Below are 27,336 nucleotides of genomic sequence, written 5' to 3' on the forward strand. Positions count from 1 at the left end.
TAACTGAAAGCAAAAAACACTATGTATACAAGTTCATAAATTACCTAGAGCTGCTATAAAAGTTTCTTTCTAATTCCATACATTAAACTATCTTTTGTAGCAAACATTGGTTGAATTTGTGTGATTGGGATATAGTGTTTGAGAGAGCTACCAGTCTGTAGAATTTGTTGAAAGTTACTTAATGTATGTCATAGAAGAAATTTGTAATATTGATATGGGAAAATGTGTTTTGCTATCAACCAAAAAATGTATAATACATGACAGGAAAGGGTGTTTTGATTGTTTCTGCCACCATTATCTCTCTTCTGCTAGTAAGAAACCTAGATAATTACACACCTGTTTCCTAGCTCCTATGCTACTTATGGCTTTCAACAAGCCTAGTGGAACTATTCCTAAGGGGCTTGTAGGAATATACTGGGAAATCATCTTTTTCCCATAGCTACAAGACTGAGGTGTTGAGAATGGATAAGTTAATAAACAATGTCAGGGAGGAACGTGCCAATGTGAGTGAGATCTTGAAAGATAAAGCAGCTGGTCTTTGCTCGAGGGGTTTGAAGTAGAATGAATGGGATGATGATTTCTGGAGTTTAAGAATGATAAAATACACAATAATGAAAAATGACTATAAATCTAGTTTTAACAATTAAAAATGGTATGTTTCTTTTCTCATATACCCTTTTTTCTTTCCTAGAAAACAAAATGACGAACGAAGAACCTCTCCCCAAAAAGGTAAGTTTGAAATGATTTTAGACTACAGCAGTGCTGTTTGTTTTGTGATGCTATAGAGGAAAGTCTTTTTTTTTTTCTTTTTCCCCATAGAACCCTTTGGCAGTCTGATAGTCTGTTGATCTCTTCTCAGAATAATGTTTCTAACTGCACAAAAATCTAGAATTACAAAGGACACTAACTATATTGAAATGCAGTCATTGAACCTTTTTTTTTTTTTTTAAATCATGGACCCTGCCTCAGTTTAAGAACTCCTGTTAAGGAGAAAGGGAGAGGAATTAGTTGGTTCACATCCTTCTCTCTAGAGGAACAGTAAAACTCACCTGCAAACAATGGTTTGAAGTTTATAGAGTTTGAGAATTTCCACCCCATAAAATTATACATATAGTGAAATCAACAGAAAAGATTATTGTTCTCAAACTTGAGCGTTGGTACTTTGCAGCTATATCTTAAATATTGACAAGATAGGAAATAAAACTCTAATGGGTTACCTATGCCCTTGGGTAAGGAAGTATTTTGTTTTTCTTATTTAAATCCCAGTTGCAATGAAATAGAACTTCTTCCTGTGTCTGGGTTTTTTCCTCATCTCCCTCAGAGGCTCAATTCCTCCATTAAACTCTCTCTAAACTTAGTTCATTTAAGCAAGTATTTTAGATAACATAGTTGCTCAGCCTTAGCTACAGTAGCATATGAATTATATCCGTATTCAAGGAGCTTAAAGTAGAAGTAAAGAAATAAAACATATATTCCAGAAATTGCTAATGATACAAGGCATTTTTTTTGTGTGTTGCAAATTAAGTAATATAAACAAGATGTCTTCTGCGTTCTGAGTTTTTTGAGCCATAAACTATCCATGGGACTTAAATACATGTGTGGTATAAATCTGAATTATTTTTAATTTCTTAACATTTTAGCATTTCCTTGTAATCTTTTTGTTCTTCTTTACCTCCTTAGATTCATGTTCACTTGAAATGATTGTATTATGGGACGGTTCAAGAAAGTCAGTCTCTTGAGGCAGATTAACTGTTGTATTTACGCCAAGGGAAGAGTTGTAGAAACTGTCTTTTCATTTTTTATCCTCAGAGGATATCTCAAAATACTTTGTCTTATAATTTTGCTGAGAGAAACTTTAGTGACCCTAGGACATTATACAGATGTCAGGAGACACCAGACTTCTCAACTTTTTTAAAACCTCTTCAACCAAATAGAAGATTAAATGTGAACAAAGAAATCATTTGTAATAAGCAGCATTCAGTAATTCAACTAGTTTATGCTTCACATATCTCAAGTTCAAAACTACTGTGGCCTTCGAAGGGATGTTTGACTTGTCTTTGGCAGATAGGGGTTAAATCTCACCTTGCTAGGACCTTTCCCTCTTGAGATTACTTTCTATGTATTCTGTATATATCTCGTATATACCTGGTTGTTTTTACAGTTATCCCTTCCACATCACAACTTTCTCCATCTCAGTTGTGATATATCACAGTTTGGCAAAAGAAATTAAATGAGAATTTTTGAGGAGTTTTGTGACAGTATATCACTCCTATTAAAATGTAAGATTCTTGAGGACTGGGACTATTTTTGCCATTCTTTGTATCCCTACTACTTAGCACAGTACTTGGCACATAGTAAGGGCTTAATGCTTACTGACTGCCTGAATGAGTTTTAGACCCAGTAATTAAAGATCTGAAGAATAAATGGGTAGTTTGCCCTTTTTTTTTTTTTTAAAAGGCAGTTGGGGTTAAGTAACTTGCGCAGGGTCACACAGCTAGTAACTGTCAAGTGTTTGGTCTGAGAGCAGATTTGAACTCAGGTCCTCCTGACTTCAGGGCCATTGCTCTATCCACTGTGCCACTAGCTGCCCAATTTGCCCTTTTTTTAAGATTGCGTAGCCTCATCTTCTACATTATCAAAAATAAGTGCCTAAATGTAGTTAACACAGTGTTTTGAGATTCAAAAAATAAGTTAATGTGCATCCAGTTCACATTTTTTACTTGCCTTTTGTTTAAAGGTTCGACTCAGTGAAACAGACTTCAAAGTTATGGCAAGAGATGAATTAATCCTAAGGTAAAGTAATTAATACTATTTAACTAAAAATGTACAACTCTTCCTATAGAATAGTATCTTCCCCTAAACTGTTCTGTAATATTTTTATTTTGTACTGTGACTACAACCAGGACTGGTAGTAATAGCTTGAGTTTATGTGCAATTGTATAATAATTCACAAAGTGCTTTCCTCATGACACCCTATGAATACATTATTGGGTATTATGTAATGGATAGCCCCATTATATAAATGAGGAAACTGAGGCTCAGTGACTTGCCTAGGGTCATACAGTACCTTTGCCACAAAAACTGGGCTTTGTTTTTGACAATTTTTAGTGGGGAAGAATACAAATCTGTGAGTCCATTAATGCAGATTAGCAATTCAGAGGGTCTGTAACTTAGTTTTAGAAAATTGGCCTAGGACAAGTGAAATTCCTGTGGTCACATATCTGGTATGTGACAGAGGCAGAGCCTTTTTTCCTAACTCTGTCAACTGTACCATGAAACCTTTGTTTTATTTTAGATTAATAGATATGCTGGATATAAAAATAATTTTTTAAAAGTAAAGACTTTTAAACTTACTCTGAGATGAATAAAACTATTATAGGTAATCTAAGTCTATTTCAGTGCCCTCCAAGATAGTAATTCCTTAGTAATGCACTGGTTTTTTTCCATTTATTTTTCTCTCCGCCTCTCCTCTTTCCTCCAAAGGGGAAGAACCAAACCCTACAACTAATGATGGGTGGGCTAGACTACCTGTATACTATGATATTATTTAAGCCTTTCCCCCATTTTTTTGTTCTTAACACTTGAAAATAGGTGCCTTAAAAGATACTTCTATTTGTAACAAATAAATTATGCATTATTCATTAATGAAAAGTTAATCAAATGGAAACCTAGATTTTAGATATAGCTTTGCCTCTAACTGGCATGTAACCTTGGGCAAGTCATTTAACTTCTCTGTGTGTCAATTTCCTTTTTTTTTTTTTTTTTTTTAAATGAACTAGTTGGATTAGGTGATGTTCCAGGTCTCATTCAACACTAAAATTTTAAATTTCACCACAGTTGAGCCGAAAATGGGATGGTGGCTTGCTGTAATTTAAAGTTTGGAACTGTATGGAAATTGCTGTATACCTATGTATCTAAGAAATCAGTTGAACTCTTTCTAGATTTAATTATTTTTGATGGGCTTTCATGGTGACTTGATATTAATAGAGTTCTTCTCAGTAACCTAGGAGGAAAGTATTTTAACGTCCCTGTTTTCTCATCTCTAGAGATTACAAGGAATCTCTTAATTTTGAAGAACTAAGCAGGTTAAAAAGGCTGAATATTAAAAGTGGGGGAGAGAGAGAGAGAAGGTTTGTAAACTGGAAGGATACTTAGAAACATGTCCCATTTTTATCTCTAATCATCTCCCTTAGCCATCCTACTTCCATCCCTTTTACATGTCTATGACAATTTGTCTTATTTTCCATATTTACCTTCTTGACTATAATTTGTGATTAGCAGCATCCTAGAACACCCACCATTCAGTAGTCCACTTGTCCTTATGCAAGGAACTATCCTTTGCTATAACTCTTTTTAGGTGCATCCTTGCTTCTGTCCTGGCCTTCTCTTGAGTTTGTCCCAGGAGATACGGAGAATTAAAGACCGATTTACAAGAAAGCACAACTTTTGGCTCATGATTCTTGTACCACTTATACTCCTAAAGGCACTTTTAAATTAAGAGTCATGTATTTAAGATCTTCTTTAGTTGAAATTTGAACCCAGTTGATGTGTAGTTTGGTTGAGATCCTATATTTCCTTTTCCTCCAGTCATCTAGAGAAAGCCTTAATTTTGCCCCTCACAAAAACAGCTATTTGTGCCCTTCTCTAGGTGGTGGCCTTCCATTTTCCTAAAGGTCTAGATGAATTTTATGAAAATGCTTTGTAAAGACAGATTGTTTAATACGGTTTAAGACCATACATTATGAACACAGAGTTAAAGCCAAAGCTGTGGTCAACTAGGTTTTTGCACCCTAGTGTCTGTAAAGAATTCATTAATATCATGTTTTAATGAAAAATGATAATGAGATGTATGTCTGTGTGCAATCTCTCTGTGTGAGATATATGTTGTTTTTCTTCCTTCTGTGTCTTTGGCCAAGCCATTTAACCTTTCTAAAGATCAGTTTCTGTATCTGTAAAATTAGAGAATTGGATAGAATGACTCCTAAGGGCTTTTCCAGCTCTAAAATTCTTAATTAAGATGTCTTGCTATTAACATCTTAACACTTAAAAAAAAATTATTGGGGAGGGGGGATGAACATCTTTTTTTTTTTTTCCTCAAAAAAATTGGGATTAATTTATGTGTCTGTGATACAGTTTCTCACTAGCAGTAACTTTGGAAATGCAGTTTTCTTGGTAGTCTGCAACTAAAGCAGCTGCTGGTTGACTAGCATCAAGGGGCAGGAGGTGGAGTTTTCACTATTAGCAACAAAGAGATCTCTGCTACCCATCTGCTGTAGCTATTCAACATCTGTAGCAACATCAGGACAATGGTAACATCACTATTGAGCTAACATATACAGTGAGTTACTAAATACCAACTTGTATACTACTGAGTTATGGTATTCACATAAGTAAATAGTATCTTATGTTCAAATGAGTTGCTAAAACTTCTAGAATCATGAGCCAAGAATAAGAATCATTAGCTCTATAGTTTATAGCTTGCTGGACCCACAGGATCATTGAGGGGGGAGAGGTGTGCCTTACAGGTGTGATCTAGTCCTTTCATTTACAAAAACTGAAGCCCAGAAAGAAGAATTGGTGAATTGTCCATTGTCACACAAATATAAGGATCAGTATTGGGATTGGAACCCCAAGTTCCCCAATTTCAAATCCAGTATTCTTTCCAGCTCATCATTCTACGTCCATGCTTTCTCTGTCTTTTTTTTTTAACTGAATAAGATGTTGTTTGAGTTAATCCAAGAATAAGTAACATTTATTAATAGTACCTACAGTACACATTGCCTGAGTACTTTTTTAGAGAGTAATATGCAAGTTTCCCTCAGTTTGTCTTGGTGGTCTGGCCTATTTTGTTATTGAAGGGATTGTCATTTATTGATAAGCATATTTTTGTTCTAATTCAGTTGTTTATTGTCTGACTCTTTGTGACCCCAATGGGATTTTCTTGTCAAAAATACTAGAGTGGTTTGTCATTTCTTTCTTTAGCTTATTTAACAGATGAGGAATTGAGGCCAAAAATGATAAATGACTTGCCCAGGGTCCCACACTTAATAAGTGTCTAAGGCCAGATTTGAACTCAGGAAGAAGTCTTCCTGACTCCAGGCCCGACGCTTTATCCACTGTACCACCTAGCTGTTCATAAATATATAGTATATACTTAGCATAAATTCCTTACTGCATCTTTAGTTCTTCCAAACCAAGGGTCCTGTGAATTAACATTGTGGTAGTGAAGTAGCTCTCATTTTAGATGCATTTAATTGAATAGTAAATTTCTTGGATTTATGAAATAACTTCATCTTTTCTAGTATTTGTAATGGTATCCCTGTGTAGTACAAAGGATTTAAGTCCCAACTCTGACACTTATTGTGACCTTAGACGATTTATTTAACCTCCCTGATCTTCAGTTTCTTCATTTGCCTTGATAATAGGTATTGAATAGTTGATCCAGCAAACATTTATTAATTGCCTACTAGGTTCTTGGAATTGAACTTAAACTTTAATATGAGAATAGTATTTGTGCTAGTTTTGTTTTAGGATTGTTTTGAGGAAAGTGTTTTGTAAGTGCCATGTAAATGTAACCTGCTATTATATAAGCTTCTTCAACCTGTTTAATAAACTGAAGCATTTGTTTTTATAATAGATGGAAGCAGTATGAAGCATATGTACAAGCTTTGGAGGGCAAGTACACAGACTTAAACTGTAAGTAATCTGAGTTTCAACCTCTCTGAGAATAGATTGCTATAACTTGAAAAATAAGATTTTGCAAATGGCAGTACAGATATCAGTGTGAGTATGCAAAAGCAACATAAAATATTCCATAGTGACTTTAATTGTAATACTATATATTTAAACAAGGTTTAGTACTTCACAAGATCTGTGATTTCATCAGTATGAGTATTTCCTCCACTGACAGACCTTTTTCCCCTTGTATGTTTTCATGAGTTACTATGCCCTGAGACATTCGTCGCTTAGTGGCCAACACTCTGATGATCTTCATTCTTTCCAGACTTACCTGGACTGGTCGTCATGTAACATAATACAATTCTGTCTTCAGGTCCAAGCTTGAAAAGTCTTTGCACCTTAGTGAGAGCTGCTAAAGCTTTTGCATCATTGGCATAGCCTTCAAAAATGGCATCATTGCCATGCCAATATTAGATATCAGAGTTCAACTTAAGTGTACAATAGTTCTTTACCAAGAGTTCACAGACCTCCAACAGGTCATTGAATGGATTTCAGGGGATCACTGAACTTGCATAGAAAAACATTATGTCTTTATTTTCACTAAATTCTAACTGAAATTTAGCATTTTCTTCAATTATTTGAAAACCTTATTCTGAGAAAAGGTCCTTTAACTTAATGGTCACTTTAAACAAGTCAGAGTAATAGTCTTTATAGTTTATAATAGATAGTAAACTATTTGTCCCTAGCTCCAGAAGTTATATCCTGACAACATTTATAAGTTGTTGAGTTCTAGTATATAATATAGAATATCGGGGAAGGGGGAGGTGTGTGTGTATGTGTCTGCACGCATGTGCACATACATATAATTGTGTTTTTTCTGGACTTTAAAAACCTCTAAAAAAAAATAAACTAAAAAAAACTTTTTTAAACCTTAGTTTAAAAAACCTTATTTTAAATGCCTACACAGTAATAGTCTTATAAGCTTTTCATGCTAATAAAAAATTATAATGATTTATTGCTAAAATTTTTAGAAATGACAAATTTATAGATTTTTGATACTTCTTAGGAAAAAGCAACTGATAATGTGAAAAGAGCATCAGAATTGGAGTTAGGAGGATGTGTTGTTTTAAATCGCTGTGACTCATGATCCTTTTAATCTTTTAAAAAAAAAACTTTTATCATTTCATTCTCACCTTCCTTATGTGAATTTAAACCAACCTAAATAAATTTTTTTTTCAGACTTCACTTAGCTTCTGTGAGTCCCCTCTCCCCTCTGATCCTTGATTCCTCATATCTAAAATGAGAATAATATTTAATAACTACCAACCTCACACAGTTCTTGTAATAAGGTTACTTTATAAATAATAATAAACAATAAATATGAGCAATTATTATGTAGGATGAAGGTTCTTCCAAAAGTTTTTTAGAGGAGATAGGGTGGAGCTGGGATTAGATTGTGGAATTTTGTCCTTTTAAACTAATTATTAGCAGGCGCCTTTTTTTGTTTACTCTATAAAACTGTATTATATCTTTCTGAAGTAGACTTTGTGATTTAGAGCACACATATTCTTTTTATAGATGGCACTGGCATCCTGAACTATGATTTGAGATTTTTAACTCTGGTGTTCAATGGATTTGAAGCAGATATTTCTATGTAGTGTTCAAATAATGCTTCAAGTAATCTCAATGTGGCTTTCTTTTTCCCTCTCCATTTTTATCAAAAACATTAGCTAATGATGTAACTGGCTTGAGAGAGTCTGAAGAAAAGTTAAAGCAGCAACAGCAAGAGTCTGCAAGAAGAGAAAATATTCTTGTGATGAGACTGGCAACCAAGGAACAAGAGATGCAAGAGTGTACTGTAAGTATTTAAAACTTCACATGTCTTTTAAAACTAGTTTGCAAAAAAATTTTTATGTAAGTGTATTATCTATTTTATGTTATCTTCAAAACAGCATAATAATATTGAGCATGTTTCAGCATTGGAATAGATAAACTTTGACCTTATGTTAGGCTAAATTTAGGTTTCCTCCCAGCTAAGATTAGCCTTTTGACACTTTGTGATTGGTTTTTTTAATTTGGGGGTTGTTGGTCGAGGTTTGTATTTTCTTTAAAGTGAGTATCTCTGAATTCACAACCTTAAAGAGTTAGTACCCTGTTTTATGTTCTTTCTATCAACAATCTTATCTCAGGAAAAGGTATTAAATTAAATTTCCTCTTTTTCTTTCATTCTGTGAGCCAACCATATCACTAATTTCTCATCTGTATCCTCATGATCCTTTTAATCTCTTTTTTAAAAACATTTCTTTTTCTTTATTATTTCAGTTTCCCTTATCTGAATTTAAACCAACCTAAATAAAATCTTTTTTCACACTTCACTTAATGTTCCAACAAATTACTTATATTTTAACTTTGCCTTACTCTAAACTAGGTTAGAAGTGTCATTCTGTATGCTGCACTTCTTCATTTCTTTACTAACTTGTCAGTGGAGATGAGTAGCCAGAAGTCAAAGTACTCACTAATTCTTAAAATAACATGGAGTGACTAGAGCTACTTATTATAAATACAAGTGAGAGTTCTGTCAGCCACAGACGATGTTGATTATACCTAGCCTCTCCATTGACTTATCTCTTTGTTTCTCTTTTCTTATGGTTCTGGTTTAAGGAGTTTGCTATCTCTATCCCCATTGATGCTTTAAATTCCGGCATTTCCATAACTAGTCATTAGTAGTATCAAATCTAGTGCCCATTTTCTAATTCTCCTTAAAATTTCTGTAACTTTCAATTGTGATAATCATATGTTGTTTATTAGCTTTTGTCTATTTCTGTCCGTCCTGTCTCTAAGTTAATTGTACTAGTTACTGTATTCCAATCATGTTCTTTCCCAGCCCTGGATTGGATTTTCACTCCCCCAACCCAGCTTTACCCCCCTAAGTATATGGATCACTTCCTTACCTTCAAGACCCAAATTGAGCATTGTCGCCTATTCTACAAAAATTCTCCAGCCTGAGTGTCGTTCTCATCTCCCTCCCACCACCCCAACATCATTACATTTTTTAGAATGTTCTAATTTTTCTCATCTATGATGTACTTAATTTTATCATATGCTTCAACTTATTTATGTCTCCCTTGATCCCTGACCCACACACCCCATCTTCAATAGAATGTGAGCTTCTTAAGGGAAACAGTTTTGTTTTTTCACTTTTTATCCTTGTAACCTTTACATACAGAAGATACTTAATAAGTGTTCATTAAATTTAAATTCTAGATCTACTTTGTAGAATAGTTAGTTCCTTGTCCTTGGAGATCTGCAAGTTCTTAAATTAGAGACTGCATTGCCACTCTCAGAAGTTGTAGAGAATCTGTGCTTTGGCTTGGAGTTACATTAATTGATTTCTGGAGTCCCTTCCAGCTCTTTAAATTTCTAGGATCCTCAGATTTATTCTTCAGTGTGCAATCCTAGACTCTGGCCCTCTTCCTTTCTATCCATACCCATGAGCTCTTAACAGCCTCATTGTTGTACTACTTTAAACAAAACCTACGAAAGATAATTTGCTCTGTGGATCTTTCCTGTACACTCTGGGCTATACCTAAATGTCCCCACTTGATTCTTCCTCATTATTATGTTACCATATCAGTCATTAGTCACTTTATTTAAGAATACTTTTTTCTCTCAAGGAAAACACCATGAGTTTCTTTTTTTTTTTTCCCAGTTCCTGTTCTTGTTTTCTTAAATCTTGCTGCAGCTTTCTCCATAAAATTATTTAATCCTTATTCTCCTTGCTTTCAATGATACTCCATCACCATTGCATTTTTTTTTTAAACTAGTTCAGAATGGCTTTGGGAATGAGGTTTGCTGGTTTTCATTGTGTAATCCTGCCCAAAAGCCTAATTTCATTTCAGGCAGGATAATTTCCCACTAGGTCTTTATGCCTTTTTAAAAACCATATTTTTCTTAATAGCATAGAACCTGTCAGCCAAATTATTATTGGTAATTCAAAATCTACCTCTTCTTAAGTGGGTTTTATATGTGGAAAATTGATGGTAATGTCTGGACAGAATATATAATCTCTACTGCCCACCCTCCAAGTAGAGTCAGTTTTTTAAATTTATGATAAAATACAATTGACCTATTTAACAAGATTATAAACTCTTGGAGTTCAGGGATAAAATTTGGTTTATTTTCTATAGTACCTAGCACTTTGTAGGTGTCTGAGGATTTGAATTCAGAGTACTAGTTCTTTGTTACTCAATGTAATGCTTAACAAAATTAACTTAAACCATCTCCTAATATATACCCAACAACTAATGTCAGTCCTTCTGAGATTACCACTGCACTTGAATGAATGAAAGGGCATTTATTGGGGATATAAATAGAGAAAGCAAGAGTCCCTGCTTTTAAGGAGCTTACACGATAAATTAGGAAGACAACATATATAGGAATTTATCTGCATCTGCATGGTGGATGGGAAAGCCATACATGATAACTCTAAAGAGGTAGAGAACACTAACGGGCTTCAAAAAGTTTCCAATGGGGGGCAGCTAGGTGGTGCAGTGGATAGAGCACCGGCCCTGGAGTCAGGAGGACCTGAGTTCAAATCTGCCCTCAGACACATAACACTTACTAGCTGAGTGACTCTAGGCAAGTCACTTAACCCCAATTGCCTCGCCAAAAGAAATGTTTCCAATAGGAGATGGCCCTGAGCTGAGGCTTTAAGGAAGCAAATGATGTTAAATGGTAGAAGTGAGGGGAGAGTACATTCTAGGCATAATGAAAACAGTCAGTGCAAAGAAAGGCATAGAGGAGGCAAGGGATAGAATACCCCATCTGTCTAACAGCAAGTAGGCTGCTTTTGTTGGAATAGATAGTGTGTAAAGGGAATAATGTGGAAAAAAAAATCCGGAGCCAATCTGTAAAGGGCTTTAAAATGTGCTTAGGAATTTGTGTTTTATCCTGGAGATAATAGGGAACCACTCCAGGTTTTCAGCAGAGTTAGTCCTGTGGTCAGATCAACATTTTTGGCAGCTCTATGGAAGACTGATTGGATTATCAGTATCTTTTCATTGACTGAAATTTTCTGAATATAGAAATGAGACACCCTACCAAATAATCCAAATTAACCTACAGTATAATGCATATCTTGAAGTTGAACTTTTGTCAGAATTCCATAAATACTTAATATTTTCTCAGTTCTGATTGAGATCTTGGAAAGCATTAAAAGTACTTTTGTTAGACTCAAAGGTTTTGTGTATAAAAGGATTTCTAGTTCCCCATCTTAGCCCATCCCTGTTTAGTGTTGTTTGATGAGAAGCCGAAATTTCTAGCTATAGGTAAAATTGTGGGCTAAGAAATAGGAGCAATACACCTATCTCTTATGTTTCCTGTCATTCTAAGCAAAGCATTTAATGCATCTGATTTTCTTCATCTGTAAGATATTTATTTACCTTTTTTTATGGGAAATTGAGTAATAAATGAGTTTTTTTTTAATACAGAAGTCTTCAGAAAGCTACTTTCAACTCTCAATGATGCTATGCTAATGATATGCATTGACAGTAATCCAAAAATGTATATTTGGTGGGATATATTTTTTGTGTTTAATTGAATAAGAGTATTGAAAACCTGACCTCAAAAGGAAGTTAGAGGACTACTTCATTTTCTGTTCTAAATCTTCCTTGTTTCCAATTCCATGTTAGACAAAGATAGATAACATCCCATTCCAGGCTAAGTCACCTGGGAAATGAGGGGAAGAACTTATGACAGGACACTGTCAAAAACTTCCCTTTATGCTACCGACAGAATTATTAATTAAATGTATTACTTTCAGAGACTTTCCCCTGCTTCACTGTAGTCATTCACTGGTTGATGCTGTCATTAAATAAAGTGCAGTAGGTGTTTAGCTTCTAGGTTCTTACAAAGATAGATTTAACTGGGATATGTTATAAATTACCATCAGTTTTAAAATGTCCAAAAAGTTATGAATGAATTGAATGATTTTATGTTGTGAATAATTTCTTGATTGATTTCAGTGTTTTAGAGGCATTGGCCAAATATATTCAGGTATTTTTGCCCTAATTTTATCTTTATATTCACAAATAAGGCAAGAGTTCATTGTATCTTCCTCACTGTTTTTGCCTTAACTGATTTTTTTAAATGTCTTTGAAATGAGACTTGCCTATTAGAATGTAAACATTCCCATAAGCAACTAAATTTACATCAACACTCTTGGAACCTTTTATGAATTGCAGTTATTTGTGACATGGTTGTATGTGAATTGCCATGGCAATTATAAGTGGTTTTGTGTTTGGAAGCATCATGACAGGGGATAGAGAGCTGGCCTCTGAGCCAGCAAACTCTCTTCAAGTCCCTCCTCAGACACGTCTTGGATATGTGACCCTGGGCAACTCACTTAACCTCTGTGTGGTCTAAGCAACTCTAAGATCATAAGTGTAAGAGAAGTTGCCTGCCTGTGTTGATAGACAAAAGTTCCTCTTCTGGAGCTCCCTGCACCAATGAAATCACAGGTCCACGCTATCCTATCCTGTCGCTGTGTGTTGTACAGTCTTAAATGTATGGCCAGTGCAATAAACAAATTCCCTGTAAGCATTTTTAAAGTCTTGGTTTTAGGTAGTGCACACAGGCTTTTATAGATATCCTCAAAATAAATGTACAGTGAAATAAAGTTAAATGATCCCCACAGTGTGCCACTTAAAGAAGATAGTAAAGGTGTTTTTAAAATCATCAGCTGTAATCTTTTTTTAGCTTTGGGGCAGGTCACCTGAACTAAATCCGCTTTGGGGTAAGAGGATTAATATGTTAGTACAGTTGTATTTTATAAATTGCTAAATATAAATTTATACAATGTGCCCTATGAGTCTTAGTGCAGTTTTAAGCTTTAGTAATTTCAGAGGTATGAATACTACAAACTTACCAAAAAAATTGAAAGTATTTAAAATTTTAAAATGTTGATGTTTCTTAATAAAATTCAACATAACCATCATCTTGTGCCATACAACTCTATTAATTTTCAAACTCTATAAAAACTTTGATCAGCTGCTGGTTAGTGAATGAAAGGACTGCATTTGTAATCTTAGCCTTAAGATCGTCCAAAGAATAAAGTTTTGATTTATACTTGATAGTTTTGACATCACCCACAAGAGAAAAAATCTAATGGAGATAGCTCAAGTGACAAGGGTGGCCAGGCAAGAAGACCTTCCCTTGATCCCCCAGTCTAAGAAAGTATCATTGACAAATTGTTGCATGCACACACAATGTATAGATGACATGATTCCACCACATCTTAGTTAAAATTTACTTTAAATTCATAAAGCTAAGTATAAATGAAATTTAAATAATTAAACTTTCAAGTGATGCTTTTTGTAGTTTGTGGCATTTATACTTCACTAGGACTTTAGGGACACCCTGCACGATGGGAATTTTATTATGCTAATAAATAATAATGAAGTGGACAATTTTGGAACTTTGTGTGCAAGTATGTTGGGGTAGGGGGGTATGAGCAGGGTGTACTCTGCTGGGGGCACCACATGTGTTGGCTGTATATTTTAAGTTGCTACTTACATTACAATTTTGTTTTTTAAATTTGTTATACCACATTTATGTTTTTTAAAAATCAGATTACAATGCCAAACTAAGACCTAAACTTTTCACTTTTCAGTCTATTTTTCTACATTTATATTTGTGAGAGACAGTATAACACGGTGGGTAGAAGGCCAACCTGGGAGTCAGGACAAGCTGAATTCAAGTCCTACTTCTGTCATATGCTGGTGATGTGACTCAGGGCAAGTTACTTAACTTCTCAGTGGCCCAGGTGACTCAGTGTTATAAGTTGCTAGACAGGATTAGTAGGGAAGAATTTCCTCAATAGGAGTTATTTTTACCAGTAAAGTCACATTGGTTATCTAGATCTTACCTCAGAAGTTTTAGTTTAATATTAGTCTTGTTTTTAGTTATATTTTTGTGGTACATTTTATATTTAGTAGTTTGCACAGGTATGCATAGATATATATCTATATATATGAATGAAAGATGCTTTTTGTTTTTTCAGACCTGTGAATTCATTCTTTACATTATTTTTTCTAAGTCAAATCCATTTTTCTTTCCGTAATAGTATGTCTTGAAAACAAAAATTGCTTACTCCTTCTGGAACTATTTGATTTCTGCCCTGTAGGCCTATAAAATAGTTGAATAGCATTTTAGTTCCATTCCCAAATGTCACTGGTATAGATGCTTTTGAAGTCACAAAGATAGGGTCTTCGAATTCAAACTTACAATTTAAATAGTAAAATCAAGCAGCCTTACAAAGATTATAGCTATTTTTTGTTGATTTGAAAGCACTTGAAAAGTTTTTAAAAGGTTTTATTTAATCAGTTTAATCAAGTATTTTCTCTATTTGGGGCTGCTTTTTTTCCCATTGTTATTTGTGCATAATTTGAACTGTGTTCTCTGAAACTAATATGAATTCCTTCTTCAATGTGGTAGTAATAATTTATTTTTCATTTTGCACAGACTCAAATCCAGTACCTCAAACAAGTTCAGCAGCCTAGTGTTGCCCAACTGAGATCGACGATGGTGGACCCAGCAATCAACTTGTTTTTCCTAAAAATGAAAGGTGAACTGGAACAGACTAAAGACAAACTGGAACAAGCCCAAAATGAACTGAGTGCCTGGAAGTTTACGCCTGATAGGTAAACAAAACATACTCCCCAGTCAAGACTTCCCTGACAGTCCCACTACGAGAATGCTGTGGTGGGACAGCCAAGTACTCGTTTCCACACCAAGACTCAGACGTTTTGAGCCAAAAAAGCCACATTCTTATACTGTCCAGCTTGTAATGCTTAATGTAAAACTTACCAGATGAACCTTGTGTTTCAGCTTTTTCTCTCCTCCCCCCCCCTTGCTTCAGAGGCCTGACAGCGTCGGACTATTCCGAAGAAGTGGCCAACTTCGAAAAAATTCCCTTTCTAGAACATGTAGACACTTGACAAGTGTTTCTGTTTGAAGAAAATAGAGGGAGAAACAGAAGTCTTAAGTCTGTGGCACACTGTGTCTACAGACAGTTTGGAGGAAAGAAAACCTAGAGATTTTTAAATCATGAATTGAACATGTAAAATTCCAGTAAAATGTAAAAATGGAATATGCTTCGCTCTTAATGTTGAGCCTAGTGACTTAGAGACACTAGAAGTCAGTTTTGCCAATAAGACTGTGGACTTCCTGCTTATTCTTTGAACTTCTGGGTCAAAACTCAAATGAGGTGAATTTTGCTATATCTATATCTATATATATGAAGGGTTCATTTGCTTCAATAGTGATGACAGGATCAAATAACACCTACCAATCATAGTTCTTATGCTTACCTTTGGGCCCATCTAGTTTGGGGCTCTTTTGTGGTTTTAAGCAATGGTTTGTTCTTTGGTTGCAAATGATGTAGATAATTGATTTGGGACTGTACAAAAATGAAGGTGTAGTATCTATAGATTTTAAATTGTCTGAAGCTAATTATATATAAGCAATCATTTCACAACTAAACTGTTTAAGGATATTGGTTGTGATAAGCCTCACTGCATTATTTTTTTGCAGTATCATGAAAATTATTACATCTCCACATTAATTAGGGACGTTATAATGGCAACCGTTCTTCAGTGTTAATGGGGATGTGTTTTTATTTCGTATTGTATTGGGGCCTTTTGTAATTATTTTCTTGACTTGAAATAGTTGTAATAGCTCAAGGAATTCTATTGATTTATTCTGTTGTATTTTGAATCATTGGGGACTATTAAGGGCAGTTGAAAGAGTATTGTTGTGCTCTTCAAAATGAAGGAAAAAGGCTTTTATTTCTCACTTCTTAAAGACCTGCATTTATCCAGCTGATATCAGTCAAGGAGCTTTGTCATTCTTGGTGCTTTTTGTCATTTTGTCCCAAGACGTTGCAGTAATATTGTGGGACAACTTCACAGAATGCCTGCCTGAAGATTGGGGTGTCAGTCTTGGAAATGTGGGCTGGCAAAATTTTGATGTTTTGTGCATTGGCAAAGGTCTAGTGTTCGTTGCTAGCAAATCCATTTGCTCACTTAGATAAATAAGGCATTACTTCTTCATGTCTCCATCCGACTATCCTGGAGGTGAATTTTTTTCTTCAGATCATTCTATAAATCACCAATTCAAGTTTTCATAAGGTGATGTTGGATTCTAAGATGAGTGGAAGATAAATGTTCCAGCATGTCCCAGCGTTTAAATGTAATTTTTATGAAAGGTGACTTAAGTTCTCTCTTAATCATTCAAATCAATTGTAAGTATCTTGAATGTGTATGATTTAGGGAACTGTTATGTGGGGCAGTGGGAGGGCTGGTGAAGGGGGGTTATTTGTATAATTTTCAGCAAAAACAAAACAAAACATGGTTCCAAACTTTTTAAACAAATAACGAAATCTGTGTTTGAAATTAGCCAATTGTGACAGCATGGAGATTATGTGTGAACTTTTTGCCATTAAAGGTAAAAGAGAATTATTTCAATATCATAGGAAATTTTATTGATATGTATTTACTCAAGGCAATATATGACATTTTTTTAACTTGCTACACAGGTAACTAGAAAGAATACTTTGAGGTCTACATTTTTTTAAAATTACAGAATATAGAAGAGATTATCCCAGGTTTTATTAATTATATGATTGCCTTTAAACAGATTATCATTGGTTTAGCAATATTTTGTCTTGTATAGTTCAAATAGAAATTCATGGTTTTTTTCATACATGCAATTTAATTCTTACTTTTGAGGGGGAGAAGAACTTAGAGAAATACTTGTTACATATTCGTGTGAAGATACATTTTAGGAACATCTCAACTACTAATAAATCCCAGTGCTTTTGAATTACCTATTTGCATTTAAATATTTGAGAAGCTGTATCTCTTGAGTGGCCAAATTCCCTTTTTAAAAAAAAAAAAGAGAGAGAAAGAAACCAGGGAAACAGCATCGTACAACATTATGTCCCTTTTAAAAATACTTGTTGAATTATGTTTGATTTGTGGGTTGAAAAAGGTTCTGAATTTTAAAATTATTCTAGAGATAGAGTCTTTTTTTACCACATAGTCTCTTAAATAATTCTTCTGAATTTGCTAAGTTAGATGTCATTTAATAGTTTTGGTATAGTTGCTACCCCACGATGAATAACTCAAATAGAATACGATAACCATCTTATAACTATATAGAGTAGCTGCATTGTGGAAATAGAAGGGAACAGCATTAAAACACTTTTAGAAAGATCTAAATTTCTTTGTGTATACAAAACAATTCCTTATTACATTTATAGTACATGGAGTTAAATGTCATGCTTAAAACTAAAGGAGAAACAAACAGTTCAATTGATTTTACAATTAATATCCATTTATATCCTTGCATAAGTTGGCATCTCAGGAATAATTCATATTGTAGTCAAAAACACTGATTTTGCTCATTTCCACAGATACTACAAGGAAAGCGAGTTACCAGAAAGTATTTATGAAGAAAAATTTTAACATTCTCTATTTCTGTTTGTGACCATAATATCCATTTCAAACTGCATCTTTACTACATATATTTCCTAGTTGATTCTTAATTAGTAGTAAAAATTTGGGAACTGTAATATTACAAATTATAATATTACAATATTACAAAATGCTGGGAAAGCATTCCACAGAATTTGGAGTTCTTAGTGGCAGTGAAGTGAGCAAGGATACTAAATATAAATCTGATTCTTTTTTTTTTTAATGCAACAGAATAATTCCCCTAGTAGGTGTTGACTTATAGTTTGGCCAGATAAATGTTTGTATCTTTGTAATTGCTTTTGTTTTGCCTAAGCCCCAATTGTCTAGGTTTAGCCATAGTTCCTATTTTATAAGGAAATTCAGTTAATTCATATTTTGCATTTGAAACTGAATATTTACTTGAATTAACTACAAGACCTGGCATTGGACATCGCATCAAGGACAGAGAACAAGTGGTTGTATATGTTCTAGTTGTTAAGTTTTCAAGACTTGACTGGACCAGATGCCATTGGGAGCAACACATCTGGAAAGTATGGGAAGCCTAAAGGAAAGATTAAAGAGAACACAGTATTGGCACTGAGTTTTTGCAATATATAACCTGTTTTAAGTTACTTTCCAGAAAAAAAAAAAAAACACAAATTAAAACATCTGATTTAATTTTGTAAGGGAAAGCTTTGATTAAATTATTTATAATAGTTTAACTTAGCTTTTTTGTTCCTTCACTGAAGAGCTCTGTGAGTTTGAAACTTGGTGATAGCAATATCCTTCTACAGAAATTCAAATTCTGAAAGATTTTTAAAATTAGGTCTTTTTTTAAGGGATTTTAAACATATATGATGAAAAACAGTTTCATATTATTTATTGCTGAACAAGATTTTTTTTTCTTCCAGTTTTGTAGACAAACTGAAATGAGGGGGGTTTTAGATTTACATTTTTTATTGCTGTATTTTACACATAGTTCCCCATCATGGTTTTCAGAAAGTATAAATGGCCTAGTTAGGTAGATATCCATTTTTGCATTATTGTTTGAAAAGTATATCCCCTAGTCCTATTCTATCCCTAGATGCCTCATTTTGTACCCAGGATTGTAAATATCTAAAAATAAAGTGTTTCACAAACCCAAAATTGACCTGTAGATGAATCCAAGTTTAGAAAGAACTAATGTACCAAAAAAAAAAGTTTTAAAAACTGGTAAATTAAGGACCATGTACTTCTACTACTAATAGATTCTTTGCTTTAGAAAAGAGCCTAATGAATTTTTTTAAATATCAAGTTCTGTTTAATAAACATCTTTATGAAGTGGATATGATCCACAAAGCTGTGTGTTTGTTCCTAAAAGTCAGGTGTAAATTACTCTAGAATAAGTAGTTATTTAAATGAAGTTATTTTTTTTTTTTTACCAACATTCCCAGCATAACCCTTCCTGCAAACATACACTTCAGTGTGTGTGTGTTGAGACAGATTTTTACATTATATTTTCTTTGAAACAGAGCATTCCTGACATATGCCTATTTTGAATATCAAGTTTTCATCCCTTACTACTTAATTATTATTCCATAAGCAGAATATTTGATAAATTTTTTGGTAGTGTGCTCTGCATTTAGATTTCCAGGTGCATATTGTTTTTGTTAGCAAATTGGGGTAAGGAAGAATGGATTCCAGATTGGATTTATTCCTGTTGATACGAAAGCAAGAAATGGCCATTTTAGCCATTTATATTTCAGTTTTGCTCTTTTACTTCTGACATCAAGTAATTGAAATGCTGAAGATCAACATGCACAGGAGGAAAAAGTGGTAATTATATAGAGATTTACTGTTGTGACATAGCTATTTTGAGCTATAATGTGTAAATTGTGATATCTGGAAAACATTTACTATTGCTATTAAAATTATAATCAAGGAAGATTACAAAAGATTTTGTCTTCATTTTGTGATGGATGGCTCTTTCCTTTGCAGCCAAACAGGCAAAAAGTTAATGGCGAAGTGTCGAATGCTTATTCAGGAGAATCAAGAACTTGGAAGGCAACTGTCCCAGGGACGTATTGCGCAACTTGAAGCAGAGTTGGCTTTACAGAAGAAATATAGTGAAGAACTTAAGAGCAGTCAGGATGGTAAGGGCTTACTTTCTGAACAGTGTTTCCTTGAAAATTTTGTGCTGGCTTTAAAAATCTGCCAGCTCGAATGTAGTAGTTCAGGTTGTAGTATAGGATTACCTTCTTTACCTAATGACAGTATGGAGAAAGAAGTATCTGAAGGATGGGAAAGGGCAGCAGGAGTAAGCAGAAGGACATTTAAACGGTAGATATCTTATGAGTACAAAGGCCACTCCTTTGTTGTCCAAATTATTAAGTGAATATGCATGTATGTTAAGTGCTTAACGGAGGCCAGGCAGCATAGTTGCAGCCATCCTGTTTCTCCTTTTCTTTAACAGTTAATGGAGACAGTAGAAATATATGGAGGGAAATATCCAAGAATTGATTCTGCAAACTAGAATTCATATTTGACGTGATATATGGGCTTAATTGGAATAAATTGCTCAGATAACTTCTTAAAATATATTATCTTGTCTTTTTACTTCTAGTAAGCATAATCTGTAAGTTTTACAAAAACTCTGATGTATCCATATAGCCTACTAAAATTTGCCCACGTATGTGCTGTTTTTCTTAAGTGCCTTAGAGGTTTTTAGGAAAGTGTGCCTTTTCCCTTCTAGAGTCTTCTCTCCTTTTTCCTAAATCCTGAAAATGTGTTTTGTAACTATTTTGCAGTTAGTGGGTTTCTTAATTAACTGTGCTTACAAGTAGAAATGAATTTCCGTGAGTTGTCCTAGTACTCAGAATTCATGTGTCTTGATAAGGTGGTCTATTGTACTTTTTTCTTTTAACCTCTGTTTTAAGCAACTTTCTGTAAGAAGGTTTAGGAAGAAGACATCAAGTGGACCATCTATAATATATATAAAATATGTGAAACTGATCTGATAGTTAACTCTAGATAAATTTCAAATCCAGTTTGTCAGTATTTTACTTGAATAAGTTTGAATTGTTTGAATTCTAGATAATACTATTACTATCCTATTATATGAAACTTGTTTTTAAGTGATAATAAAAACAGGTTTGACTTTTTCTTTGTACAGAACTCAATGATTTCATTATTCAGCTTGACGAAGAAGTAGAGGGTATGCAGAGTACTATTCTAGTTCTTCAGCAACAACTGAAGGAGACCCGTCAGCAGTTGGCTCAGTACCAGCAGCAGTCCCAGGCCTCAGTCCCAGGTACCAGCAGGACTCCATCTTCTGAGCCTTTAGACCAGGGAGAGGTCATGGGTAAAGACTGCAGCCGTCTGGCTAATGGACCAAGTAACGGCAGCTCTTCCCATCAGAGGACGTCTGGGCCTGGATTTTTTAGGGAGGGTAACACAACAGAAGATGATTTTCCTACATCTCCAGGGAATGGTAATAAGGTCTCCAACAACTCTGAAGAGAGAACTGGCAGAGGAGGTAGTAGTTACATAAACCAACTCAGTACGGGGTATGAAAGTGTAGACTCTCCCACGGGCAGTGAAAACTCTCTCACACACCACTCAAATGACACAGACTCCAATCATGATCCTCAAGAGGAGAAAGCAGTGACTGGGAAAGGTAACCGAACTGCGGGTTCCCGTCATGTTCAAAATGGTTTGGACTCAAGTGTAAATGTACAGGGCTCAGTTTTGTAACATTTTTCCAGCAACATTTTTATACAGTGTCATTTAATTTGGGAGAGGATACTGTCCAGAAACAATTTTAATTAGTGCATACTTTTTGTCACGATTTGCCTTTTTGTGCAGTGTGGGGTTTTTTTTTGTTTGTTTTTGTTTTTGTTTTTTTCCTTGCTTCAATACCTCTGCCACTTTGGAAATTGTAACAGTTAATTACGTTGAACGTTGCTAAAAGGACGTTTGTGTAGGCTCAAGTTATTTTTATATGAGTTAATGTGAAGTTGAAAATGAAAATAATTTCCACAAAGTATAACACAATGATGTCTGTACAAATCCATGTATATCTAGAACCTGTGCTGTGTAAGGGCATTCTTACTCATATTGTTCTTATCCTTATGCAACATTCAGACTTGTCATAGTAGTTGTGGGTTTATGACTGCCAAGTTTGCCCAGTACAGTAGTTTTATCACTAAAAGTTGGATTGTTGATGGAGTCCCGTAGTAGTTTCAGTGTTAATTACAGTTTTTTCCACCATACATCTGTGCATTTTCTCTTTAGGTGACTGAATGTTTAAGAATTTTGTGTGCATAGTTACTCAGTTTTTATGAACTGTTGTATCCTGTTAATGCAGATTGCTCTGTGACTCCACTATATCTTACCTGTACTGACCAAACCTAAATAAAGATTTTTAATAATGTAACTCCTTCATTAGTTGTTTTTTAGTATTAAGTAGCACTGTTTTCCATGAATATCTGAATTCCAGTTCATCATACTTCAACCAGTTGCAAGACTGAGACTTAAGTTTATGCTAAGTCTAGGCTGCTTTTAAAGAGGGACAATTAGTGTTTATGGTGTAATTTAAATGCAATCCAGTAAATTATGTTGTTGATGCTTGTTTTGAATATTGAATCAATGCTATTTCAATTATACTTCTACATTATTAATACTGTGGTGTATTAGAATTTGTAATTGTATAACATGTTACGATAGGAAAAAATACATTTTCTGATCACAAGATCAAGCCTAAATAGTTTTTTATGTAGTGGCTAGCCATCTCTTGTCACAGGTAAACAAATAATTTTGGAAATTTTCTCTTATGTAATAGGAATGAAACATTGTCTCTAAGAATTTAGTTATGTTGGAATGATTTCATTTAGGGTATTTTAAAATGTATACTCTTTAAGAAGTTAAAAAAATGCATTGCCAAACACAAAATATTTGATTTAGTCATTATTATTAACTAACTAAAGTAGCATAGAAGTTGTCAGGAAACTTTTAAGCCTGATAGAAATATTAATACTTGACATGGATAACACAGTGTAAGCCCATTTAAAAAAAAAAAAACTTTTTTAACTGGTGTTGAGTAAATTTTAAGTCTTAAGTGGTGTGTAAAATGTTCCACTAGACTGTGTTGAAATCTTGGTATATGTAAGATGTCAAAATGAATTATTAGAATCCTGCACTATCTATTATAAATGGATTTGTAATTTTCTTGTTTATGTTTTAATACTTAAAAGTAATGATTGGTTCCCTCAAAATATCCATCAGAATACTGTGTTTTTACAATGTACCTGTTCTTGAAATCACTGGTCCCCTAATATCAATAGTTCAAGCATAGTAAATGTACTAGTTATATTGGACATAGTAAATGTTGATAATTTGTTTTTACTAAGGTTGTATGTCTATGGTAATGAGTAGTATCAAATGTAGATTAAAATCCTTGAATGTAGGACTTTTTCCCATGTGAGTTCATCAAAATATAAGTAATTTCATCATATGAATTTCCTACATATAATCCAGGATTATCAAAAAAGATCATCAGCTTCTACAAAGTATTCCTTATTGCCCAGATATTTTAAATAACAGCCTTAATTTTAAAGCTTACATTAGTAGTCTTTCAAGTAAGTTTTTCAAAATAAGCAAAAAGGATGCTTTGGCTTTCTTTTAATTTTTTTTCAAGGCTGTGCTTTGCTTCTCTCTGAGGATGATGGAGTACAAACGAAAGTATTCTATAGAATTATTCTGTTTAATTTCCTCTGGAAATTAGTGGTAGCACTCAATAGGACAGAAAGTTTTATTGAAGCCTCAGCAAGTTTAATTCAACATATATGCACTGTAAATCATTGAAGTAGAAAGAAAAAAATACTTTGTGAAAAGTTTCTTAGAGGGCATGTGTATCTTTTATGTGTGCCGTAGAAGCATATTTTCCTCTTGTGATGGATTATATAAATTCTGTACTGGGAAGTGAATTACAAATGAACATTTATGATCAGCTTAAATACCAAGAAAATTTCAGTAATATAATTGAGGACTTAGTAGGCTTTCTAATCATTATACTATATTTTGCTTTAGTAATGTATGATCTCTTGTCTCCCTTACAAATATGCCAGAGACAAGCATGCTTATTTTTTTACTTTAAATATCTTTTGTAAAATATTCTGAATGGAAGGAAAGAATATACCTTTACCAAATGGTATTGCATAAGTACTACCATAAAAATGAGTAACATGGTATGAGATTAAATAGACAAGATATCTTGGAAGTGGTTAATAAAAAAGAATGCTTTGTATAAAATAGTTGTCACCAAAGGTAGATTCCTCTTTTGTCTGTCTCTCCATGGTGTGCCTTTGGTCATGGAAATCAGCAAATCTCTTACTTTTCTTACGTTTTATCCTTGACTAGAGATGCTGAGTTGGAGAACAAGAGATTTAAGGGAGCACTGCAGGAGAATTACATGGAAATTTTATTTACAAGAGATAATTCTGTTATCTGTATTTTTTCCAATTCATTCTACTTTAGGAACAATTCTTTAATTGGAAGAATTGGAAGTACAGGAGACTTAGAAGACCAATAGTGCATGAGCTGTTGAGGCCTGGACATGGATGGTGGTTATACAAGAGAAAGGAAACTCAGTCCAGTGGCAGGACTTGGAAACTCAATGGGGAGAGTAAGCTGAAGTGGTGGTAAAAGAACAGGATGTTTAGAGGAGAATCATGATTTTAGTTTTTCCAGCAGCAACAATACAAGTAGAGATCTGACCTGTAAGCTAAGCATATGCAAACAAGAATGGTAGATGCTGGAAATGGAGGTTTAAGAATCATGAAGAAGGTAGAAGATGAAACCATTGGACTTGATGAACTTCCTTGATAAGAGATAGAATGGGACCAGGATGCCAGGTGTAGAACCCTGAGAATACTCATAGTTACTGTATGGGCAGGAAGATGGAAAATTGCCAAACAGACAATTACTAGGAAAGTAGAATGTCATAGAAGTCAAGGGAGGAAAGAAAATGGAGTGTGGTGGTCAAGAGTAGAAAGGCTGTATTTTATCTTAGAACAGTAAAATGGTGGAAAAGTCAGTTTTGCAAAAAGTTGTAGAGGAAGGCAGAAAATAAGACCTTTGGAATAGAACATCTCTCTAAGAATGTTAGATGATAAAGAAAACAGCATAGCCTATATATATATATATATATATATATATATATATTTGGAAGACAGAGGAAAAGTTAAGAAGTTTTTAAAGCCAATGAGAAATAAGTCAGTAGATAGAAGAAAGATTAAAGATGCTAGAAAGAGAAGGCATGAGTCAGAAAAACTGGTCTTTTATGGCATGGGAGGGTGACAATACAGAATACAACTAATGGGATGTTTCATCTGACATAAAAGGGAAAGACTAAGAATTAAAGAGTAAGCGGGTGAAATCTTTTCCAACAATTGAGAAAAAATAAGCAAGCTCTTAGCTGTGAGGGACTAGAATGACCATTGGTTACTAGAGTCAAGATTTTGGACAGATGACAAGGTGAGCCAAGGCCCTGTTAAAGTAGAGCTCATCTAGAGATTGTGAAATGTATCATGGGTCAGATCTTCTTTGTTTGGCACTTAGTAATCCTGTGTATCACATAGAAGCAGAAAAATGAGAGAATTGTGATCCAAATATCAAGAAACTGGATTTTTAGGAATGACTGAAGATTAGGAGGGTGAATTAAGATGCTGAAGTCAAATGTTGAAATTATTAATAATATAATAACAATTGGTATGTGTCATTCTAAGGCTTGCAAATTATTTTACATTCCCAATCCTCACTAAACCCTCTGAAGTGGGTGCTATTTCTCTCATTTTACATCTGAGTAAACAGGCTCAGAGAGATTTCATATTTAGTGGAAATGTAGAGGTTTAATACTTGGTGGGAATGTCAGGGAAAATGCTGTTGGTTGAAGGAAGTTTCATTCAAATGTTGATAAGGAACTGATCTTTTGGTGTGGTTCGTAGAAAATGTTAAATAGCAGTAACCAGTATTTGTTGGATGGTAGAGATGAAGAGGCTAATTCTCAGCCTGAGAAGCTGAAGAATGGGATTGATGCTGAAGTGAAAGTGGGGAGCATGTTTTCATTCCCATTGATTGAATCAGTGACAAAAAGGAAAGGAGCATCTGGGGAGTTCGTTTCTGCGATGAAGAACAATCAGAAAGTAGGCTTATTTCTAATGGGAATATGTGCAATGAAACTAACCCCAGGCAAACCACGTCTATATGTCTCGGCCTCAGTTTCCTCATCTGTAAAATGGGGATAATCCTTGCATTACTTGCCTTCAGGGATTGTTGCAAGGAACAAATGAGCTAACATGTAAAAGACTAAACTGAAAAGCACTGCTATTTTTCCCCTGTGTGGACATGACCATATCATAATATTTTTAATCCTTAAGTAAATGTTGGGGAATAATATATCTATCTTGGATTGTCTGAGTCACTTATGCTTTTTCTTGTGCTTTCAGCACATACAGGAGACCAAAGAACAAAATCTGTTTGAAAGTGGACACAATTATATTTTTTTCCAAATAAAAATCTATGAGGACAAAACGAAGTCTCCAGAAGATAGAACATAGGGGGAGAGTTAGCAGGATGGGGACAGAAGAAAGGAGAAAGAAGGCTAAGAGAATCGAGTAAGGCAGCAGAGTGCAATGAATGTGTAGGAGAAATTGGAAGTAGAATATCCAGAATGAGTAGGGATTTGGGAGAAATAAAAGTGCCTCCTACCATACCCTCACACCAGCCTATATCTTCTTTCCTTTGATGGCCTGAACTCCTAAAAAAAACTTTCTATCCTGATTGCTTCTACTTCCTTGCTTCCCTTCTATTTCTCCACCCCTTGAGAGACTATAAAGGCAGAGTGGAAAGAACACTGGATCTGGATTCAAAAGACCTGCATTCATAGACCACCTGTCATCTAGTACCTGTGTGATGACACTTGGGCAAGCCAACCTCTTTGGACCCCAGTTGTTGGAGATGATCTCCGAGGTCCCTTTCTGCTCTAAACTTGTGATCTGTGATCCTATGCCATAGATTTCTATTGGACTTCTCTTCACTCAATGGTAATTACTGTCTAAGATAATATTTCTTTCTCTCTCCTCTTGTTAACTACTTACTTTTTCTGGAT

At 34.4% G+C, this 27,336-nt stretch overlaps 1 protein-coding gene across 3 annotated transcripts in view; it reads left to right on the forward strand.

Moving 5' to 3' along the window:
- LOC114031489 (pre-mRNA-splicing regulator WTAP) overlaps positions 1–22,605 on the forward strand; it is a 33,512-nt gene extending 10,907 nt beyond the window's left edge. For all 3 annotated transcript variants that reach the window (XM_027846581.1, XM_027846579.1, XM_027846582.1), the window contains exons 2-8: positions 692–729; positions 2,738–2,793; positions 6,638–6,696; positions 8,409–8,536; positions 15,199–15,377; positions 20,169–20,323; positions 21,343–22,605. In XM_027846581.1, the coding sequence (XP_027702382.1) occupies positions 700–729; positions 2,738–2,793; positions 6,638–6,696; positions 8,409–8,536; positions 15,199–15,377; positions 20,169–20,323; positions 21,343–21,923 (1,188 nt within the window). In that variant the 5' untranslated portion in view covers positions 692–699 and the 3' untranslated portion in view covers positions 21,924–22,605. The remainder of the gene's footprint in view (positions 1–691; positions 730–2,737; positions 2,794–6,637; positions 6,697–8,408; positions 8,537–15,198; positions 15,378–20,168; positions 20,324–21,342) is intronic.
- The last annotated feature ends 4,731 nt before the right edge of the window (positions 22,606–27,336 follow it).

Source organism: Vombatus ursinus, unplaced genomic scaffold, assembly GCF_900497805.2.
Source record: "Vombatus ursinus unplaced genomic scaffold, bare-nosed wombat genome assembly UNPS02015175.1, whole genome shotgun sequence".
NCBI classification, from domain to species: Eukaryota; Metazoa; Chordata; class Mammalia; order Diprotodontia; family Vombatidae; genus Vombatus; species Vombatus ursinus.